General features: G+C 34.7%; 1 protein-coding gene across 1 annotated transcript in view; it reads left to right on the top strand.

Annotated features, from left to right (window-relative positions):
* Positions 1 to 22,253, top strand: part of LOC131940873 (ATP-binding cassette sub-family A member 2) — a 56,504-nt gene that overhangs the window by 15,924 nt on the left and 18,327 nt on the right. Inside the window, exons 9-21 of the mRNA XM_059299778.1 lie at positions 1,291 to 1,410; positions 2,181 to 2,298; positions 5,874 to 6,028; positions 8,454 to 8,603; positions 8,935 to 9,145; positions 11,340 to 11,437; positions 12,311 to 12,462; positions 13,820 to 13,864; positions 14,628 to 14,672; positions 15,000 to 15,032; positions 17,425 to 17,469; positions 19,662 to 19,861; positions 21,751 to 22,082. Of these exons, the coding sequence (XP_059155761.1) occupies positions 1,291 to 1,410; positions 2,181 to 2,298; positions 5,874 to 6,028; positions 8,454 to 8,603; positions 8,935 to 9,145; positions 11,340 to 11,437; positions 12,311 to 12,462; positions 13,820 to 13,864; positions 14,628 to 14,672; positions 15,000 to 15,032; positions 17,425 to 17,469; positions 19,662 to 19,861; positions 21,751 to 22,082 (1,704 nt within the window). The remainder of the gene's footprint in view (positions 1 to 1,290; positions 1,411 to 2,180; positions 2,299 to 5,873; positions 6,029 to 8,453; positions 8,604 to 8,934; positions 9,146 to 11,339; positions 11,438 to 12,310; positions 12,463 to 13,819; positions 13,865 to 14,627; positions 14,673 to 14,999; positions 15,033 to 17,424; positions 17,470 to 19,661; positions 19,862 to 21,750; positions 22,083 to 22,253) is intronic.

The following is a 22,253-nucleotide window of genomic DNA, read 5'->3' as shown; positions in this document are numbered from 1 at the left end:
GGTCGGGTGTCACCCGGTGCGGCACTTAATGGTGTCACCCAGCCAGAGGCGTAGCGACCCTTCCCGGGGACAAACTTTCAAATTTTCGATTTGCACCCCCCCCCCCCCACTCAAACTTTCGATTTGCACCCCTCCCCTCAAGTTTTCGATATGCACCCTCCCCCCCTCATACTTTCGATTTGCACCCCCCCCCTCAAGTTTTTCTCTATATATTTTGCTATTTTTTGCCTTGGTGTCACCCCCTAAATGGTGTCACCCGGTGCGGTCCGCACCCCCCCCCCCGCCCCCCCCCCCCTCGCTACGCCCCTGGATACAGGTATATAAGTAACCATCCGGACAGCACATTGCCATACATGTGACATCATCTTCTTCGTTCTAAATTTTAGTGTTGAAAGGGATTCCCTCGAACACAGTTTACTATACGTGTCAACTGGTTATGCGCCATTGAGGCCATTGACTCCGATTTTAGCCTGCTTTTCTTTTTCCATTACTTCCACGGTCTTTGTCCAGCCAAGAAAAAACTACTAGGCGGGAGTTGCTTGATTTTGGAGCTGTCTCTCCTAGAAGAGACTTCGGTTTACCAACTCAACCACCCCGACCCATTGAAGTTTGAACGAAATCGCATTAGACTTTTTTTTTCAAAACTGAGTTGCCAGATTTGTCACAGCCCACAAACAGTGTAATCTAGATAAAAGCTTAGAAAAAAAATAGACAAATATCTTCCCGCCTGGCGTCCGCCCCCAACAGTGTCGTAGCCAGGATCGTCTCATGGGAAGGGGGGGGGTTCAAATTTTTTCCCGCATTACAAATGTATATATCAGAGGCGTAGCGTCCCTCCCCGGCCCCGAGGACAAACTTTTGATTTGCACCACCACCCCCTCAAAGTTTTGATTTGCACCCCCCTCAAACTTTCGATTTTGCACCCCCCCCGTCAACCTTTGTGTATTTACCGAGGGGTCTATGGGGGAGGTGGGTTCTGACCCCCCCCCTGCCTACGCCACTGGCCCCAATCTCTCACACCCAGTGGTAACCGGTGAGATAGACGGGTACTTGCACGCTTTCAACCCAAGTACACCCAACTTTCCTAGTCCTACTACACTGAAACAAATAGTCCCTATAAACGACAACCTATAATACAAACAGAACAGTGTCTAGGACTATACCAGTGGGCGACAGATAATAACAAAAAAACAATAACAAATAATCACTGAATAACATTAAAACCAACAACAAAAAAGACATTCACCACCACAATTGTTTAATCGAAAATAAAATATCATTGATCAACAGCACAGCAGCTTTGAAATAAAGAAAACAGTAATCCCTCCCGTACCTCAACAAAATGAAAAGTTCTTTGAAAAGCCTTCAGGGAATGAGACAATAGGAATTGTCGTTCGTGACTTGGTCAAGGTAATTCTTTTGTGGACAATTATTTCGTATTTGAAAACGATTAAGTCGAGGTACTGCTGAAATTGAAATTATTTTATTTATGAATATCATTTCGTCTAATTATTAATACGAGCCGACCCGCGGCGTATCAACACTGCTGTCTCTGAAAATATTTGCTTTAAAACACTATCAGTAAGTAGTTTAGGACGATAACCCCCCCCCTCCTTTCCCCCAACCCCTAACCCCCACCCCCTCGTGAAAGCAGCCTCCTCTTAGCTACCTCCCCTAAGTTTAAAATAGTTTCAAACTAAATTATCTGCCCCTAATAGCCGTCACTAAACCCGGCTCTACGATTGTTAACATTAAGCGTGAACCACAGCTCACCAGATTTCCTAGAGAGCTTGTTTTCTAACGTCTCAAAGAAGAGAATTATATATATAGATAGTAGAAAAGAACTATCTTTAAGGTTTTGCAATGTACTTAATCTAAATGAAACTTTGTAAAGGTGGGTAGTGTGTGTTCATTGCTTTAATACCTTATATAACAACAGTTTAATTATTGTAAAAAAAAAACATTTTAATTTATTTTGCAGAGCACATATCAAAATGTTTTGTAATAGTTGTGTTAACCGGAATAGTACATGCTTTTTATAGCTTATGCAAACTAGAAATTCGTTTTTTTTTGTGCTAGTAGTATTTTTATCTTAATATGATAAACGATAAAAACTCAACATATGAGATTGATTATATTGAATTAATTGTAGCTTGTCAACAAACATTTATTTTTTCCAGACGTACGGTAACGCCATGGTAGTTTCTGGCGTCAGTCTGGACATCTACACCAACCAGATTACCATGTTACTCGGACACAATGGTGCTGGCAAAACGACGATGATTTCAATGATCTTAGGTAGGTAGTGATAGACTCTTTGATTTGGTTAAATTATTTCTATGATCTTAGGTAGGTAGTGATAGACTGCTTGATTTGGTGAAATTATTTCAATGATCTTAGGTAGGGAGTGATAGACTGTTTGATTTGGTGAAATTATTTTAATGATCATAGGTAGGGAGTGATAGACTGTTTGATTTGGTGAAATTTTTTCAATGATCTTAGGTAAGGAGTAATAGACTGTTTAATTTGGTGATATTATTTCAATGATCTTAGGTAGGGATTGATAGACTGTTTGATTTGGTGAAATTATTTCAATGATCTTAGGTAGGTAATAGACCGTTTGATTTTGGTGAAATTTTTCAATGATCTTAGGTAGGGAGTGATAGACTGTTTGATTTGGTGAAATTATTTCAATGATCTTAGGTAGGGAGTGATAGACTGTTTGATTTGGTGAAATTATTTCAATGATCTTAGGTAGGGAGTGATAGACTGTTTGATTTGGTGAAATTATTTAAATGATCTTAGGTAGGGAGTGATAGACTGTTTAATTTGGTGATATTATTTCAATGATCTTAGGTAGGGATTGATAGACTGTTTGATTTGGTGAAATTATTTCAATGATCTTAGGTAGGTGATAGACTGTTTGATTTGGTGAAATTATTTCAATGATCTTAGGTAGGGAGTGATAGACTGTTTGACTTGGTGAAATTATTTCAATGATCTTAGGTAGGTGATAGACCGTTTGATTTTGGTGAAATTATTTCAATGATCTTAGGTAGGGAGTGATAGACTGTTTGATTTGGTGAAATTATTTCAATGATCTTATGTAGGGAGTGATAGACTGTTTGATTTGGTGAAATTATTTCAATGATCTTAGGTAGGGAGTGATAGACTGTTTGATTTGGTGAAATTATTTCAATAATCTTAGGTAGGTGATAGACTGTTTGATTTGGTGAAATTATTTCAATGACCTTAGGTAGGGAGTGATAGACTGTTTGATTTGGTGAAATTATTTCAATGATCTTAGGTAGGTGATAGACTGTTTGATTTGGTGAAATTATTTCAATGATCTTAGGTAGGGAGTGATAGACTGTTTGACTTGGTGAAATTATTTCAATGATCTTAGGTAGGTGATAGACCGTTTGATTTTGGTGAAATTATTTCAATGATCTTAGGTAGGGAGTGATAGACTGTTTGATTTGGTGAAATTATTTCAATGATCTTAGGTAGGTGATAGACCGTTTGATTTGGTGAAATTATTTCAATCATCTTAGGTAGGGAGTAATAGACTGTTTGATTTGATGAAATTATTTCAATGATCTTAGGTAGGGAGTGATAGACTGTTTGATTTGGTGAAATTATTTCAATGATCTTAGGTAGGGAGTGATAGACTGTTTGATTTGGTGAAATTATTTCAATAATCTTAGGTAGGTGATAGACTGTTTGATTTGGTGAAATTATTTCAATGATCTTAGGTAGGGAGTGATAGACTGTTTGATTTGGTGAAATTATTTCAATGATCTTAGGTAGGTGATAGACTGTTTGATTTGGTGAAACTATTTCAATGATCTTAGGTAGGGAATTATAGACTGTTTGATTTGGTGAAATTATTTCAATGATCTTAGGTAGGTGATAGACTGTTTGATTTGGTGAAATTATTTCAATGATTTTAGGTAGGGAGTGATAGACTGTTTGATTTGGTGAAATTATTTCAATGATCTTAGGTAGGTGATAGACCGTTTGATTTTGGTGAAATTATTTCAATGATCTTAGGTAGGGAGTGATAGACTGTTTGATGTGGTTAAATTATTTCCATGATCTTAGGTAGGTGATAGACTGTTTGATTTGGTGAAATTATTTCAATGATCTTAGGTAGGGAGTGATAGACTGTTTGATTTGGTGAAATTATTTCAATGATCTTAGGTAGGTGATAGACCGTTTGATTTTGGTGAAATTATTTCAATGATCTTAGGTAGGGAGTGATAGACTGTTTGATGTGGTTAAATTATTTCCATGATCTTAGGTAGGTGATAGACTGTTTGATTTGGTGAAATTATTTCAATGATCTTAGGTAGGGAGTGATAGACTGTTTGATTTGGTGAAATTATTTCAATGATCTTAGGTAGGGAGTGATGGACTAATTGATTTGGTGAAATTATTTCAATGATCTTAGGTAGGCAGTGATAGACTGTTTGATTTGGTGAAATTATTTCCATGATCTTAGGCAGTGAGTGATGCACATGTTTTTGGTGAAACGATTTTGTTGAAGATATTAGGTTGGGATTTATTTTTTCGAAAAGTATTTTCTTGCTTAATTGATGTTTTAAAGATCTTAATTAGGGGTTAATTCCTAGCTTTTTTGTAATAAAGAGTTATTAATGATCAACGATACAAATATAATTTTATAGTTGTGCAGGTAATATTGATATATCAAAATACATTAGGTGATAGAAGTTTTAGTATAGTGTTAATAAACATTGTATTTATGACTATTGGTAATATGTCAGGAGCTTTCATGTTGACTAGCACAATTAAATACAAATGATTAGCAGTTATAGTCGAAAGTTATATAATTTATTAAAAAATAATATAACACTCGAGTATTTTTCAAAAGTAACTGTTTTTACCGATTTGCACTTTTTTTTAAACACACCAAATTAAACCCCAATATTTTAAAAGATACTAGAGCACCCATTATCCTTCAGATAAATGTGGGTTTAGGGGGCGTTTCATAAATGGCGTCACGCTTGTTTGTTTGATCTTCCTCTTCCAACTGTCAAACATATGTCATAAAAAGCCAGACTCATCACACCTCAGACATGTTTTTGTCTTTTAAAAACACCGATTTCTTCTGAGCTTGGTGTTGACCACAGAAACTGGTGAAATCTACTTCACCTGCCCCATGTCCCGCCATTTGAGATAGGCAACTTTACCATACACATTTAAAAAGAAATCACACCATTGCTATGAAACAAAGAGCATTTTGAAATAGTTTAGTAAATAATTATATAATTTATTTTGTTTTTATACTTGTTTTTGTTTTAAAGTAATTAATTTTGTTTGGGCCTACTTTTCTCCGACAGCTTAACTCTAGTTTATACGTAGATCTAGATGCATTTATTGTATTTTCGAATTACAAGAACTCTCAATCGTATTCAATTAAAAATCGATAATAGTGTTGGAACATAATAAAACTAGCAAAGTGACATATAGTTTAGCTTTATATTTCAAAATTTCTTAATTTTCCTAGAAGGCTATTTTGTAAAAAAAAAATAATTGTGCTCAAATCGTATAGTTAAACGTGTGTTTATACTTATGAATCTTTAATTTAATTTAAATCTTTAAATAAGTTTGTGTATAACATATTTTTGAAAAAAATATGTTTTTATACATAAATAGGCCTACGTATTTTAAAGTTCTACATATATTGCAGGTGCACTGATCAAACGGAACCGAGAGACACCCCCCCCCAAAAAAAAACGTGTTAAAATAGCTGATTATTAGTAGAATATAGATTACTTAAACTTTTATTTTCACACGACATACTGTACACTGGTAGATCTGACAGCAATTTATTTTATTAACCTTATCAGGTCTAACCCCCATAACTCGCGGTCAAGTGATGATAGACGGCATGGATGTTGTCAGAAACCTGACAGCCATTAGAAAAACTCTGGGCTTCTGTCCTCAGTACGATTTGTTTTTTCCCAGACTCACAGTCTACGAGCATATGGTCTTCTATACTAAGGTAGCAATCTTTTCTCTGCTTTCTTTAAAGTCCTTAAAGTTTTAGTCAATGTACTTTTTACTAACGTTCGCAATCTACGAGCATATGGTCTTCTACACTAAGGTAGTGTCTTTTACCTGCTTTGTTTTGTCTTAGTCTATGAGCTTTTTGCTGAGGCAGTAAAATCTACGAGCACATGGTCTTGTACAATAAGGAAAGTATCTTTTCTCTGATTTGTAACATATATTAGGTTATAGGTATTAATCTATGTCAAAAGGGGTAGAGCAGGAATTCAGAATAGTAAACTCGGGTTCTTAACTTAGCGTAGATTCATTTCAGATTATTACACTTTGTAGCAGAATTGCTACAACACGAAACGAAAGGTTCAGTCCTTCAAGGTGGAAAATTAAACCTATGTTATGGTTCTCTTTGCATTGAATAATATCGTTTCGTCTCTGTTTCATGTAATCTTTGTCTATATTTGTGTGTGTCTTACAATATATGTATATATATATATATATATATATATATATATATATATATATATATATATATATATATATATATATATATATATATATATATATATATCAATACGTAGAAATGCTTTCTATCGTTGTACGTAATTATCAATAGTTACTAACAGTGTATGTCAATAAAAAATGATTTAATTTTATTTTGGATTTTTCTAACTCCTTAAAGCATATGGTTTTCTATACAAGTACAGTTAGTTTTTCATTGAGATTTTACTGCATACTTTTCAAGGGCTACGTTTCACACTTAATGTGTGTTAGTCTTAATGAAAGCTTCACATTTAGTGGTTGCGAGTCTTAAGGGAAGCTTGAAACTTAATGTGAGTTAGCCATAGTGGAAGCATCACAATTAATGTGTGTTAGCTTTACAAACAGTGCGAGTTAGTCATAAGGGAACCTTCACAAACAGTGCGAGTTAGTCATAAGGCAACACAACACAAACAGTGCGAGTTAGTCATAAGGCAACACAACACAAACAGTGTGAGTTAGTCATAAGGGAACCTTCACAAACAGTGCGAGTTAGTCATAAGGGAACCTCACAAACAGTGTGAGTTAGTCATAAGGGGACCTTCACAAACAGTGCGAGTTAGTCATAAGGCAACCTTCACAAACAGTGCGAGTTAGTCATAAGGGGACCTTCACAAACAGTGCGAGTTAGTCATAAGGCAACCTTCACAAACAGTGCGAGTTAGTCATAAGGGAACCCTCACAAACAGTGCGAGTTAGTCATAAGGGAGCATTCATATTACAGTGAAAGTTAGTCAGATTGGAAGATACACATGTCATTGTCGCAACATCAAACTCGGATAAGACATAGCTAATAATACAAAAGAACTTTTAAAAATAAACCGGGAGTTATCTCCCCTGAAAGTTCTCCAATATTCTTATATAAAACAACAGGGGAGGGGAACTCGGGCTATAGACATGATTTTTAATCCATTTTAAATACTTAAAGTTTTAAAAATAGAATAAAATATCGTAGACAAAAGAATTGCACACCAAGTGAACGCCAAATAAAAAAAGTGCATAATAGTGCGCAATATTATTAGTACTTTAAAAATTTACATTAGTTTTTTGAGAAATCGGAAGTATCGTAAATTACTACTTCCAGTCAACGGAAACTACTCAAAATTTAACAGAAGGTAGAAAATTAGATCTTTTACTCACATGTGAAATTTCATTTATATATCTGAAATAATACTCAAGTTATAGGCTTTTGAAAAATTCAAAGTAGAAAAAGTACCACTTCCGGTTATCGGAAATCGCTCAAAAGTTGATATGGATCTACGATTTTGATAAAATACTTATATATAAAATTTCATCAACCTAGCTGTAACGGTACTCAAGTAATCGTGTTTACACACACGCAGACACAGAGACAGACAGACACACAGACATACGGGCAGGATTGCAAAGCCCAGGTTTTCAGAATGGATTACGCATAAAACCTCTTAATTTTGATAAATCTGGATTGATAATTTTTGCCCGATTAAAATAAGTCCTCTATACTTCGGATGGGATGAAGGACTGAGGTGTAATACGGTGAAAATTGTTAAAATTTCAAGAGATTTTTTTGCACGATTACAATACTTTCTCTATACTTCGTATATACGAGAAAGTAAAAAACTGACTAAAGCTTAGAACGGGATATCTTTGTTGGAGTTCTTCTACCCTCTTTGTGACTAGAGGATTGGTACCTTAAGCCTTTTTTTTATTGAAGTTTCGGTTATTAAGCAGTTTAAAATCTAAATGATTTCCTTAAATCAGTGGAGAGGTCATAGAAATTGCTCTTTCTCCGTCTATGTTATTATTTTATGAAATGCTAAAGACTCGATGTGTTTTTCATACTATATTTCTGTACTTTTTACTCTCAAATCAAACATAATCTTTTAATATTTTTTTTTTCATGACAGATGCGACAAGATTCGATAAACAGAGACGAAGCGTTTAGGACATTATCGCAGTTCGGAATAGAAAATAAAATCGACGACTATCCTAAAAAGTTATCTGGAGGGCAGAAGAGAAAGATTTCCGTGGCTTGTGCTTTTGTTGGGAATACCAAGGTACTGACGCTAGGGTAGTGACATCAAGGTAGTGAGACTCAGGTAGTGACATCAAGGTAGTGACATCAAGGTAGTGAGACTCAGGTAGTGACATCAAGATAGTGACATAAAGGTAGTGACAGCAAGTTAGTGAGACCCAGGTGGTGACAACAAGTACTGACATCAAGCTAGTGACTTCATGATAGTGATCTAAAAGTTTTCAAGATCAACAAATGACTCCAATATTTATGTCCAACTCCTGATTCTAATGTGACACTTTCCACAGACCATATTCCATGTTGACTCCAATATGTATGTCCAACTGATGATTCTAAAGTGATACTATCCACAGACCGTATTCCTGGACGAGCCCTCGACGGGACTCGATCCCAGTTCTCGCAGGGACTTGTGGCGTTGTCTGACCAACCTGCGCCAAGGACGTACACTCTTGATGACGACACATTTTATGGACGAGGCCGACTACCTGAGTGACCGGATAGCCATCATGGCCAGCGGCGTCGTCAAGTGCTGCGGGACGCCCATGTTCTTAAAGAAAATTTATGGTACAGCTTAATTAAATTGAGGTTGCTCGTGAGATCTTTTACATATTTTAGCAACCAAAACTTTTACGACAGGAAGCTAATTCGTTCTATTTTCTCATTTTCAATGCATTTAATAGCTAGCTATTGAGAACAAGTCGGCGTGGTCGAGTCGGTAAAGCTCATGGTTGCTAAACCTAAAAGTTGCGAGTTCGAATCCTCGGGGAGATGAGGCTCGATAGATAGGGACAGCAACACTTCTAACAACTGCTGCCTTGTAGTTTGTTCAAAAACAAAAAGCACGCTGAAATCGGAGTCAACGGCCTAAATGGCGCATAACCAGTTGACACGTATATTTAATTGTGTTGGAGGGAATGTTTTCCAACACTAGAATTATGAACAAATATTTTTGTATATCTTTTATTCCAAGCTTTTATTTAGTTCACAACGTCTGTTTGTTTAGTTCTTTTTTTACTTTCTCGTATATACGAAGTATAGAGAAAGAATTGTAATCGTGCAAAAAAAAATCGAGATTTGTACAAATCTAGACGTTTTACACCTCACTGATACGGAAAAACATAATTTTGCAATCTTGTCCGTATGTCTGTGTGTCTGTCTGTCTGTCTGTCTGTGTGTGTCCGTGTGTAAACACGATTACTTGAGTACCATTACAGCTAGGTTGCTGAAATTTCATATATAAGTATTTTATCAAAATCGTAGATCCGTATCAACTTTTGGGCGATTTCCGATAACCGGAAGTGGTACTTTTTCTACTTTGAATTTTTCAAAAGACTATAACTTGAGTACTATTTCAGATAGATAAATGAAATTTCACAATTAAGTAAAAGATCTAATTCTCTACCTTCTGTCAAATTTTAAGTAATTTCTGTTGACCGAAAGTAGTGATTTACGCTATTTCCGATTTCTCAAAAAATGCATGTAAATTTAAAAAGTACTAATAATATTGCCCACTATTATGCACATTTTCTTTTGGCGTTCGCTTGGTGCGCAATTCTTTTTTCTACGAGATTCTATTCTATTTTTAAAAGTTTAAGTAATTTAAAAGGCCGATGCTAGCCGGAATAAGATACGCATGCGCAATTTGAGAGAAACTACGACTTGCCATTTCGGAGATGTTTTCGATGGTACTGCGCATGCGTGTGTTTACAACCGCAGAACCCTAACACCAACCCTAATCCTATCCCTAACCATATCCCTAACCCTAACCCTAACCCTATCCCTAACCCTAATCCTATTCCTAACCCTAACCCTAACCCTAGCCCTAGCCCTAGACCTAATCCTATCCCTAACCCTAATCCTATCCCTAACCCTAACCCTAACCCTAGCCCTAATCCTAGCCCTAACCCTAATTCTAGCCCTAACCGTAGGTCACTGCGCATGCGCAGAGCTATCTTTTGCCGACTAAGTGGAGACGTTGGGGAGAAAAATCCTCTTCCAGTAGTCACTTCGAATTTAAAATCATGTCTATATTCCGAGTTATATAAGAATATTCGAGAAAGTTTAGGTGAGATCAGTCCCGGTTTATTTGTGTGTGATTTTGTGGCAAATGTTCTAACTCAATTTTGACCCACTTCTAATGCAGCGATTTTGTTCAAACTTTCCAGATACAATTCAAGTCTATGTATCTTTTAATTTAATTAGATGTTTAATTAGTCATTAAAAATAAGATAATGAATTAAATCACTCGATAAATTTCTATGTTCAATAACAGAAGGGGAGATAACCAGCTAGGCACGATCACCCTAACAGTCTGGTGAGCTGTGGTTCACGAGAATGCTTACGATCGTATAGCCCGTCGAACTAGTGAATGTTCTTAGGGGCAGTTAATAAAGTTTATAAACTATTTGAAACTAAGGGGAGGTAAGAAGATTAAGAACTTGGTGTCGTCTTTAAAAATATGGTCACGAATGGCTGCTTTCACGGGGCAGATAATCGTCTTTCACATATCGCGAGCAACTGGTGGTGTTTTAAAGGAAATAATTTTAGTCGACTTCATAAATTGGGAATCACTAAAAAAGGGAAAATAAAACAAATATTAAAAAAAAACCTTTATAGTAACAAGCTTTTAAATACACTAAAACTAAAATATGTAAAAGATCTCAAGCTTTTGTTAAGGAAAGCAAATTAATTTTCTTTTCTTATTTTCAGTGCATTTAAAAGCGTGTTTCTATAAAGGTATTTTATTTTTTTAAATTAGGAATTGGTTATAGACTGACTTTGGTCAAGGGTGGTACCTGTGCTGAACACAAAGTGATTCAACACGTCTTGTCAACCGTGCAGGCAGCTATTTATCAGGTGAGTGAAATGTAAAGGTAAGAAATGATAGAGCCGTTCATTTGGCTTGGGCTCAGGCCGTAGGCAACGATACGAGGTATGAAACGATAGGAATCTATTGAAATAGTGGTTCAATTTTTATAAACTTTTATTTATTTAATATATATATATATATATATATATATATATATATATATATATATATATATATATATATATATATATACATATATATACACATATATACATATATACAGAGGCGTAGCGACCCTTCCCGGCGCCCGGGGACATACTTTCAATTTGGCGCCCCCTTGGGAGCAAATTTTCGATTTGCACCCCCCCCCCCCTCGAACTTTTCATTTGCACCCCCACCCTCAAACTTTCGATTTGCACCCCCCCCTCGAACTTTTCATTTCCACCCCCCACCCCCCCTCAAACTTTCAATTTGGCGCCCCCCTAAGGTCGGCGCCCGGGGACATATGTACCCCCCCGCCCCCCCCCCCCCTCGCTACGCTACTGCATATATACATACATACATAAATACATAAATACTTATTCATTCGTTCATCCATTTTTTCATTCATTCATTTATTTATTTTTTGTTTATATATATATATATATATATATATATATATATATATATATATATATATATATATATATATATATATATATGCTGGAAAAGAAACATCCAGACTAGGCCACTGAGTTGGATGCAGAAACAACCTTAACTAATGCTGACGTATATAATCGTGTGTTTTACACTCCATTAAGTGCCATACCATCTATGTATCGCTTCATACAACGTCTGTTGAATATTCACATAAACGTCTGCATGCGTATTTATTTGTTGACTTATAGTTTATGTTATTTTTTCTTTCTTTTTATCCTAAGTCTTCCAACATATCAGAGATTACGTTTATACTTCCTGATAACTGCGTCAGTGAATTCCCAAAACTTTTGCAAAGTTTAGACAAAAAAATGGCTTCGTTGAATTTACAATCGTATGGACTGTCAGCAACAACAATGGAGGATGTCTTTCTCAGGTAAAGTTGTACCTATGATTACACAAGGTCATTGAAACTTTTAAGGGTCTTGTCTTTTGGTACAGTAAAAATGTGCACTAAAAAGTTGGCCTAATTCACTTTTTTTATTATCACAGTTGAATGGGATTTTGTTGATGTATTGTAGGTTCACAAAGTAAAATTCTTTCAGTTGACAACTTAAGGACAATACATTTTTCACACAATCGAATATCAAATGAAGCAAAAAAAAATTATATAAGATTATTTTTTCCAGTAACAAAAAGTGGAAATGATAAATTTAGGTGACGTGGTAGGGCTGTTATAACACATGAAAGAGAATCTTGTCCTCAGAACCACCAAAGAATAGAAAATAGTGTATAAAACTCATTTTCTTATTTTAACGTAGGGAGTAACTTTACTAAAAATTTAATGAGCGACCAACGTTTTTTTTGCTAGTTAATTAAATAGTGGTTCATTAGAATATAAAAAGAAAATGAATCATTTTCTCCTTTTAAGTAAATAATTTTTATAAAAGCTTGATATTGACAGTTTTTTACGACGTTTTTGTTTGTAAAGGTTTATTTTTACTTGTTTTATATTCTAACCACATTTGCTTGACCATGGTTTAATAAACCGGGAGTGATCTCCCCTAAACTTTCTGGAATATTCTTATATAAAATAACAGGGGATGGGAACTCGGGCTATAGACATGATTTTTAATCCATTTTAAATGCTTAAAGTTTTAAACATAGAATAAAATCTCGTAGACAGATTAATTGCACACCAAGTGAACGCCCAATAAAAAAAGTGTATAATAGTGCGCAATATTATTAGTACTTTAAAAATTTACATTAGTTTTTTGAGAAATCGGAAGTAGCGTAAATTACTACTTCCAGTCAACGGAAATTACTCAAAATTTAACAGAAGGTAGAGAATTAGATCTTTTACTTACATGTGAAATTTCATTTATCTATCTGAAATAGTACTCAAGTTATAGGCTTTTGAAAAATTCAAAGTAGGAAAAGTACCACTTCCGGTTATCGGAATTCGCTCAAAAGTTGAAACGGATCTACGATTTTGATAAAATACTTATATATGAAATTTCATCAACCTAGCTGTAACGGTACTCAAGTTATCGTGTTTACACACGGACAGACAGACAGACACACAGACACACAGACATGCGGACAAGATTGCAAAATTATGTTTTTCCGTATCAGTGAGGTGTAAAACGTCGAGATTTGTAAAAATCTCGATTTTTTCTTTTTGCACGATTACAAGACTTTCTCTATACTTCGTATATACGAGAAAGTAAAAAGAAGTGAAGTTTAATCTCTAAGATTTTCTTTATATTTTTTCTTTATATGTTTTAATATAGAGTTGGAGAGATGAACAAAGCAAAACTAGATTCACAAATTGAAACGTAAGTAAAATTTTGGCTTAAAATAACAAAGTAGATCTATAATTTATCTGATTGTGTTGCTTTCGGGTTTTTTTTTTTTGGTTTTTTTTTTACATTTTTTTTAATGATTAGGTATAGAACTTATTATTTTATCGCTAATAACTATTTTGTGAGCTACATAAAAGCAGGATTTCACAGTTTAGAGTTAACATCCATATTTATGAACAATGCTGAGTTCTAGACTCGATTTTGTGAAAAAATATAGAGCACGAGTGATCTCCCCTAAAGTTTCTCTTATGTTCTTATAATTAAGGGGTGTGGTGGCACTACCTGTGTAATCGGGCTTTAGAAATACTTCTTAATAAAAAAAATTAATTACCTAATTTTCCTCTTCCTCTAGAACTCCAGTCTAATGTATTTTTTGCTGTTATCCTCTCCCCTTGCATGGTATACCATTTTGGGTTGTTTTTTTTTTTTAATTTCTGTATATTATTAACCCTCCCAGTTAATTGTTTTGTCATTATTGTATACTGCAATCTGTAAAGTGTCCCCGTTGACTTCGTAAGCCTCGGTAATTAGCCTTGGTTAAAGAAAATTGCACTTAAAAAGAAGTCGAGAAGGGGCCGCTTTTATTTATATCCCAGTCGCTTGGACACAGTCAATACGCCCCTGGTACCAGAGTGTGGTGTAAGAGATTCAAATTTTAAAAAGAATTAATTAGTGAAAGTGAAGAGCTACTCCTCTATGTGTTAAACTAATTATTATTGAAATATTTGATCGACAGCTTCAGCGAACGGATCGAGCAGAAACCACAAGATCTTGTCCCTTTGTAAGATTGTTTTGGTTTATATGAAGGCTTTGTTTGCATAAAATAACAACTACCGTTAACGTTGACGATATTGTCTATATAAATTTACTACATTAAAATAAAACGTTCCTATTGCTTTATAATTAGGAATCTATCTATATTAAACAAAGAGGAATATCACTTAACTTACTAATGGTTATAGTTATTGTTACCTGCTTATATATTAACTTAAAATATCGCCTTTCGATTAAAAAAATAAAAATTGAATATTTTATTGAAATTTATTAAACTCTAACGATTTTGTCATGTTTTATTCAATTGCTAACATTAGTTTCAATTTTTTTCCAGAAACATTGCAAGGATGGAAGATGCTGCTGTACAGTGAGTAAAAATTAAATCAAATAATCTTTTTCCGTTCGTGTCCAAGACACATGGGGCAGATGAAGTAGAGCTCATCTGTTTCAAAGACCTCGGCATATTAAGGGAAAGTGTGGTCGGCACTAAGCCGAGCCGCCTTAGTTTTCCCTAATGTGAGTTAGGCGCCCATTAGAGCTGGCCAAACTCAGGGACATTCTACTCGAGACTTTCGAGTTAGCAGTCTAGCGCTCTACCCAGGGGCGGAACTACAGTGCCGCCAGACCCCGCAATGCGGGGGGGGGGGGGGGGGGGGGGGGGCTCGCCATTTAGGGGCCCACAGCCGACCATAATAATTTTTTTATAGTAAAAAAAATAATTTTCTTGCATTTTTTGACTTGATTGTTGTTTTGTAAAAAAAGATTACCGTAGCTGCGGTTGGGTTATTTTTATTCTATATACACCAACACACGCTATTTTATGTTCTTTTTCCCTTTGTTTTAAACCACTGTGAAAGCCGAGCCCTCTTTCTCCTATAATCAAACTTGTCAAAGATAAGCAAACATTTAAACCACTTCCATGACTTATTTCCCTTTTTTAAAAAATAGTCTAATAGGAGTGCTCATATAAGCTCCTTTTAATAGATTTGTACTTAACAAATTGAAAAGCAAATACTTCTCTTAACTACTTTTTTAAAAAGTACTTACTATAGAATGACATTGCATAAAAAGGAAATGTATTTAAAATTAATAATATAAATTTAAAAAAAAAAAACAGAGAAAATAAACATAACACGAGACAGCATTATTTATACAAAACTTTCATGTTTTATATTCTTTTGACCGAATAGCATTTAAGAGGTCATATTAATAGCATTGATAAAGTAAACTGATTTTCACAAAACAGACTTATGCACTTACACACATGACATGATGTTGTCATTTGTTTTAATTGAAAAAAAAACAACTTTTTTTCAAAACCCTAACAGGCCAGCAATGAGTATCCTATGTTCGTTTTTTTTTGTGTTTATATTTTTATTTATATATATTTATTATATTTATTTCTATATATATTTTTATATATATATTTTTATATTTAATTTATATATATATATATATATATATATATATATATATATATATATATAGGCATATATATATATATATATATATATATATATATATATATATATATATATATATATATATATATATATATATAGGCATATATATATATATATGTATAGGGGGGCCTAAAAAAAATTTTTGCGGGGTGGCCCTTTTTTCTAGTTCCGCCACTGGCTCTACCACAAGACCAAGCTGTCCCATAAAGATTTTAATACAAGTATTTTATTGTTCCACAACTCTTTTCAAGCCAATTTTCCTTGATCAATAGTTGATCAGTCTTATCAAAATTATTTATTTCAAGTAGCTAAGAGTTTTATCAGACTTACTAGCCGTCGGTACCCGTTACACGTAAATTATAGGCCTATATATTTTAATGTTATACATGTTTGAGAAAAATATTTTTATAAAATAGTGATTGGTCAAAACGCAATGTGCTTTACTACACGTTTAACAATATTAGAGACCATGCAAAAAAATAACTAAATAGCTAAAAATTCGGCACATTTATAATAACAGGCTACCAATACCTATTAGAAAAATTAAAACCAAATTATATAAATTATTAGTCAACAGGACACCGTATTAAATACAAACACTGATTAAGAGATTTAAATGATTCCATTAAAAACCCGGCTATTCAATGGTCATTATGTTGTTTTTTAAAGTAATTTGCATTAGTTTGGCCGAGAAAATTGTATATATTTCATAGCGTACGTCTTGATAAGTAGATCTATAGATCTAGATCTAAATCAAAGTTGGATGAAATAGTTCCTTTCTATATATTTTAAAATCGGAAGATGACGCCATTAGTGTTGAGTTCTTTCCATAGTGTAAACATGTGGCATGTGACGTCATTATTTATTGCGTTCTGGTCACAACTATAAACACTTTTCCGTTGTATAATTAAAATTGTATTTCTACATTAAAATATGCCTTTATTTTTATTTTCCTTCTTTAAATAACATTTAGTTCAAACATTCCAAACATCCTACATATTATTTTAAACAAAAGTCCGTAATAAGTTCTCCATATATCGCTGAAGATACTGATATCATAGTCTGTGAAAGTATTGTGCGGATAGAGAAAGAGAGAGAGAGAGAGAGAGAGAGAGAGAGAGAAGTGCGCACATGGGCTTTATATATTATGATGTATTTGTTGTTGTAACGGTGCTTTAATCGATTTGATATTTTGTTTTAATTATTTACTGTTTCAGAATAGTATCAGAATTATTAACTGTTAATGTCATTTTTGTTTCCGAATTTATTTACTGTGTCTGTTATTTTTTATACCAGAGAACAAGCGACAAAAGAATCTACTAAAGCATCTGCTGTGAAATCGTAAGTTAACTTGCAAAATTGTTTTATTTTGTTTGCATTTTGTATGTGACATTCTTCTATAACCTTCTAAAATCAAATAGTCCTAATCAGTCATATCAAGCAGCGACTCCATCAGCACTTGTGGCTGTTCGATAGTATTGACACTGTCTATAAAGTATTGGCACTGTCTTTAAAGTATTGGCACTGTCTTTAAAGCATTGACACTGTCTTTAAAGTATTGACCTGCTGGGCACATACCAATATGTGAAAATATTAAATATACTGAGTTATTTACTTTAGCCAGCGCAACAAATTGTAATTACGCAAATATTAGGTAGGTTGGGAGGGAGTGAGGTAGGTTGGTAGGTAGGTAGGTTCGTCATTATGAAATAATAGTAAATACATCATTGTTATGATGTGTGTTTTATCAGGTATTTTGGTGCGAATGAATGTTGTTGCAAGAAATATGACGAAATCATGTTTGATGACGCTGATGAAAGAGAGTGAAGTTTTGCCATAGGAACGGGTTGTTATGGTATGCAAGCCAGGTAGTTCGGACTAGGGAGAATGTGAGAGATACTTCATGTAATGTCGATATTAAGGATAGTTTTATGTTTATTTATACGAGAATAGTAGTTGAATAATTATTGACCAAGAAAAAAAAAAAAAAAAAAAAAAAAAAAAATATATATATATATATATATATACTAGCCGTCCAGGCCAGGCCCTGCACTGGCATCTCTGAATAACGTATCTGTAAAGGACCATAACGTGTGTGTTTAAGTAATCAGCATTTACCGGGCTTTGCCCACCCTAACCACAACCAACCAAAACACAAAAAACGCAAACATAACACTAACACAAAACAAACACAAACGAAAACACAAAAACAAACGCAAAGACAAACCCAACCACAAACACAAAGAAAACACAAACACTAACGCAAACAAAAAAGCAAACGAAAACAAATCCAAACGCAAACACAAACCCAACCACAACCAAACAAAACCAAAACACACCCAAAAAAACAAAGGAAACATTACACAAACACAAATACAAACACAAACGAAAACACAAAAAGCAAACGAAAACACAAACGCATAGAAAAAAAAGCAAACGAAAACAAACCCAAACCCAAATCCAAACGCAAACACAACCACAAACGCAAACCCAAACTCAAACACAAAGAAAACATAAACGCAAATATAAACTCAAAGTGTCCACAGTCTAGCCCGGGGCGCCAAATCACACCATGACAAAGTGCGGCATAACCACCCGATTCAACTTAGTAAACGACTGTAGTACCTAACTTATTCATAGTCTTTTGAACTTACTTACGCGAACGTAGGTACCATAGCGTACACGGGAAGGCCCGGGGCGCCAAATAGCACCCTGTGCTGGAGGACGCCCGGATTTGATTCACTTAAAGACTATAGTAACCTTTCTTATCCATAGTCTATCGCACTGTTTAAAACGAAATTTTGCAGCATAGCGCTCACATGATAGCCCAGGGCGCAGAACCGAACCGTGCAGGGGCGCCGGCGGACGCGCCTGTTTCAATTTAGTAAACAAAATAATAATACTCCAAGCTTATCCGTAAATGGAAAGAAAAAAACATATAGGATGTGTAGGACCTGGATTATTAAATGTTATTGATTTAAAAAAAAATTAGTAAACAGTATGTTCAGTGCATAGAATAAATAAAAATCAGTATTATAAATACCAACGACATTGCACTTAATCAATCCCCGATAATTATGTTATTTTTTTAACACCAAAACAAAGTAATAAAAAGTAAATTTTTTCTTCCCCCGATTTAATGGTTCTTTAAAGGGAAGTAACTGTGTTTTCCAAATCAAGGGATGTTATGAGAACTAAAGGACAAAATGCAAATACAATTCAGACATAATTTTAGAAATTTTATGAACGTCGATTCACTTTATTTTAATTTTATGTAATGTTCATAATTGAAAATTATTATTCTAAGTATATAAAATTGTTTTTAAAGACTTTCAATAGTAATTTTTTAACTCATAAATTTAGACCATGAGTACTATAATAATCTAACACTTAAATCCATCAAAGCATCCACGACAAACATTTTACAAACGTTTTACATACAGCATTGAGCTTTATGTATATATATATATATATATATATATATATATATATATATATATATATATATATATATAATCTACATGAAATTCTAGAATTTCCGCTGATATTAAATCAAGTTCACATGTCGAAATGGGCAACACAAAAGTCGATCCGACACCAAGAGAGTCCACCTTGAGACACACTGCCACGTCCCAGGCGGCTTCAGCAAGCCAAAAACTGAGCACAAGCGTCAAGGAAATGCCAGATTTACAAGAAGATGACAAGATGGATAGAGAGCATAGTGTAGTCTTAGGTAAGTTAGCTCCCTGAGTATTTATGACTAAATTAATCACTGGTAGTAGGGGTCGGCTTGGTCGAGTCGGTGTAGCTCATGGCTGCTAAGCCAAAAGTCTCGAGTTCAAACCCTCGAGCAGATAAGGCTAGTTAGCTGGGGACAGCCACTCTTCTAGGAGAGACAACTCCAAAATCAAACAACTTTGCCTTGTAGACAAAGTCTATGGGAGCATAGCCAAAAAGAAAAGCAGTCAATGGCCTCAATGGCGCATAACCAGTTGACACGTATACTTCTAAATGGCGCATAACCAGTTGACACGTATACTTCCCAATGGAGCATAACCAGTTGACACGTATACTTCCAACACTAAAATTAAGAACGAAGAAGAAAAAGAAAGAAGTAACTGGTAGTTACTAGAACATCGGCATCATGGTGAAAAACTCGTAGCGATTCCTGCTTCCAAATTACATAATTCCATTTCGCCAATCGTGCTACGCTTCAATGAAAAAAGAAAGCAGGGATGGCCAAGGGAGACGTGGAGATTCTGTCAGAGAAAGGACTGTCATGGGGGACTGCCAGGAAAATTGACGGAGACTTATAAAAGTGGAGGAAGCTTTTTGTGGCGGCACCGTGAGCAGTGTGCACAAAAAGGAACAGATGATGAGTAAATCGTGTTACTTACAAATTAAAACGGGTTTGATCTCCCCTAAATGTTCTCGAATATTCTTATATAAAACAACAGCGGATGTCAACACGGGATACAGTCATGATTTTTAATAAATTTTTCATAACATAAACTTTTTAAAATAGAATATTATCTAGTAGAAAAAGGAATTGCGCAGCAAGTAAACAGCAAACAATATGTGTATAATAGTGCGGAATGTTAGTACCTTTATAAATTCACATGCATTTCTGAGAATTCGGAAATAACGGAAATTACTCAAAATTTAACAGATGGCAGAGAATTAGATCTTTTACTTATTTATCACATTTCGTCTATCTATCTATAGACATTGGGGCCCACTCTCTCAAGATATTGCCTATCAGAGCTAGGTAGACAAGGGGCCAACCATCTCAAGACAACATATATATATATATATATATATATATAGGCCTATATATATATATATATATATATATATATATATATATATATATATATAAATATATATATATATATATATATATATGTATATATATATATATATATATATATATATATATATATATATATATATATATATATATATATATATATATATATATATATATATATATAATCTTCACGAGAATCCGACTTTTTTTAAGTCCATTTTTACTAAACAGTCACAGCAGAGGCGTAGCGAGGGGGGGGGGGGGGGTGGGGGGTGCGGATCGCAACGGGTGACACCATTTAGGGGGGTGACACCAAGGGAAAACAATAGCAAAATATATAGAGAAAAACTTGAAGGGGGGGGGGGAGTGCAAATCGAAAGTTTAAGGGTGGGGGGGTGCAAAACGAACGTTTGAAAGTTTGTCCCCGGGAAGGGTCACTACGCCTCTGGGGGGGGGGTGACACCATTAAGTGCCGCACCGGGTGACACCCGACCTCGCTATGCCACTTAGTCACAGCAAGACATTATAGCATTGTTTTCTTTAATTTTCGTTTTTCAATGTATAGTTACAAATAGGTCACTAATTTGGACATCAACACTACGTGTAACATTTGTAAAGTATTAATAAATAATTGCAAAGCCTACTAATTAAAACGAATTTTAAGAAAGTGTAGCTAATCAAAGGATTTCGATTCTAAGCCTTACTCTAATTTAAAAACACACTGTAAAAAAAAACGGTGAAGTACACTCGACGTATCTTGTATATAGTTACAAGTTTTGTTGTTTTTTTTTTGTTTGTTTGTTTTTCACCAGAGACCAAACCTGATAGGATAGCAGCAACAAACACAGGAGTCAAACTACACATGTGTCAATTCAAAGCTATATTGATAAAAAGAATGATTATTTTGAAACGGAGCAGCCTGACACTGATAACAGTGTTGCTGGTGAATCTATTTTTGACTGCGACGTACGTAGCAGGTACCTACGTTGACGTTACTCTGCCAATGGACTTTAAGCTCAGTGACTACAAAAATATCACCATCGTTGTTGGTAAACCAAGCGACAACAACTCTGTGGCCATCTACCACGGGTTGATATCTCTTCTTCCTCCTGACGTGCTTGTGGTAGAGCCCAACAAGTCATTGGTAAGTTTTGTTATTTGTTTTCAAAGTGTTTTGAGTCATATGTAAATTAATATTTCCAAATTTAAAAAATTGCTGCGATGTGTTCAAACTACGAAAATTGTATCAATACAGTGTGGGATTCATTATGCGTATAGGAAGGGGTGGACTGGGCTATCGGCGGGGCCCCTGAAA

The sequence above is a fragment of the Physella acuta genome, unplaced genomic scaffold, assembly GCF_028476545.2.
Source record: "Physella acuta isolate Inbredline_101_S28 unplaced genomic scaffold, ASM2847654v3 ptg000025l, whole genome shotgun sequence".
NCBI lineage: Eukaryota > Metazoa > Mollusca > Gastropoda > Physidae > Physella > Physella acuta.
This window is presented reverse-complemented; position numbering and strand designations above follow the sequence as displayed.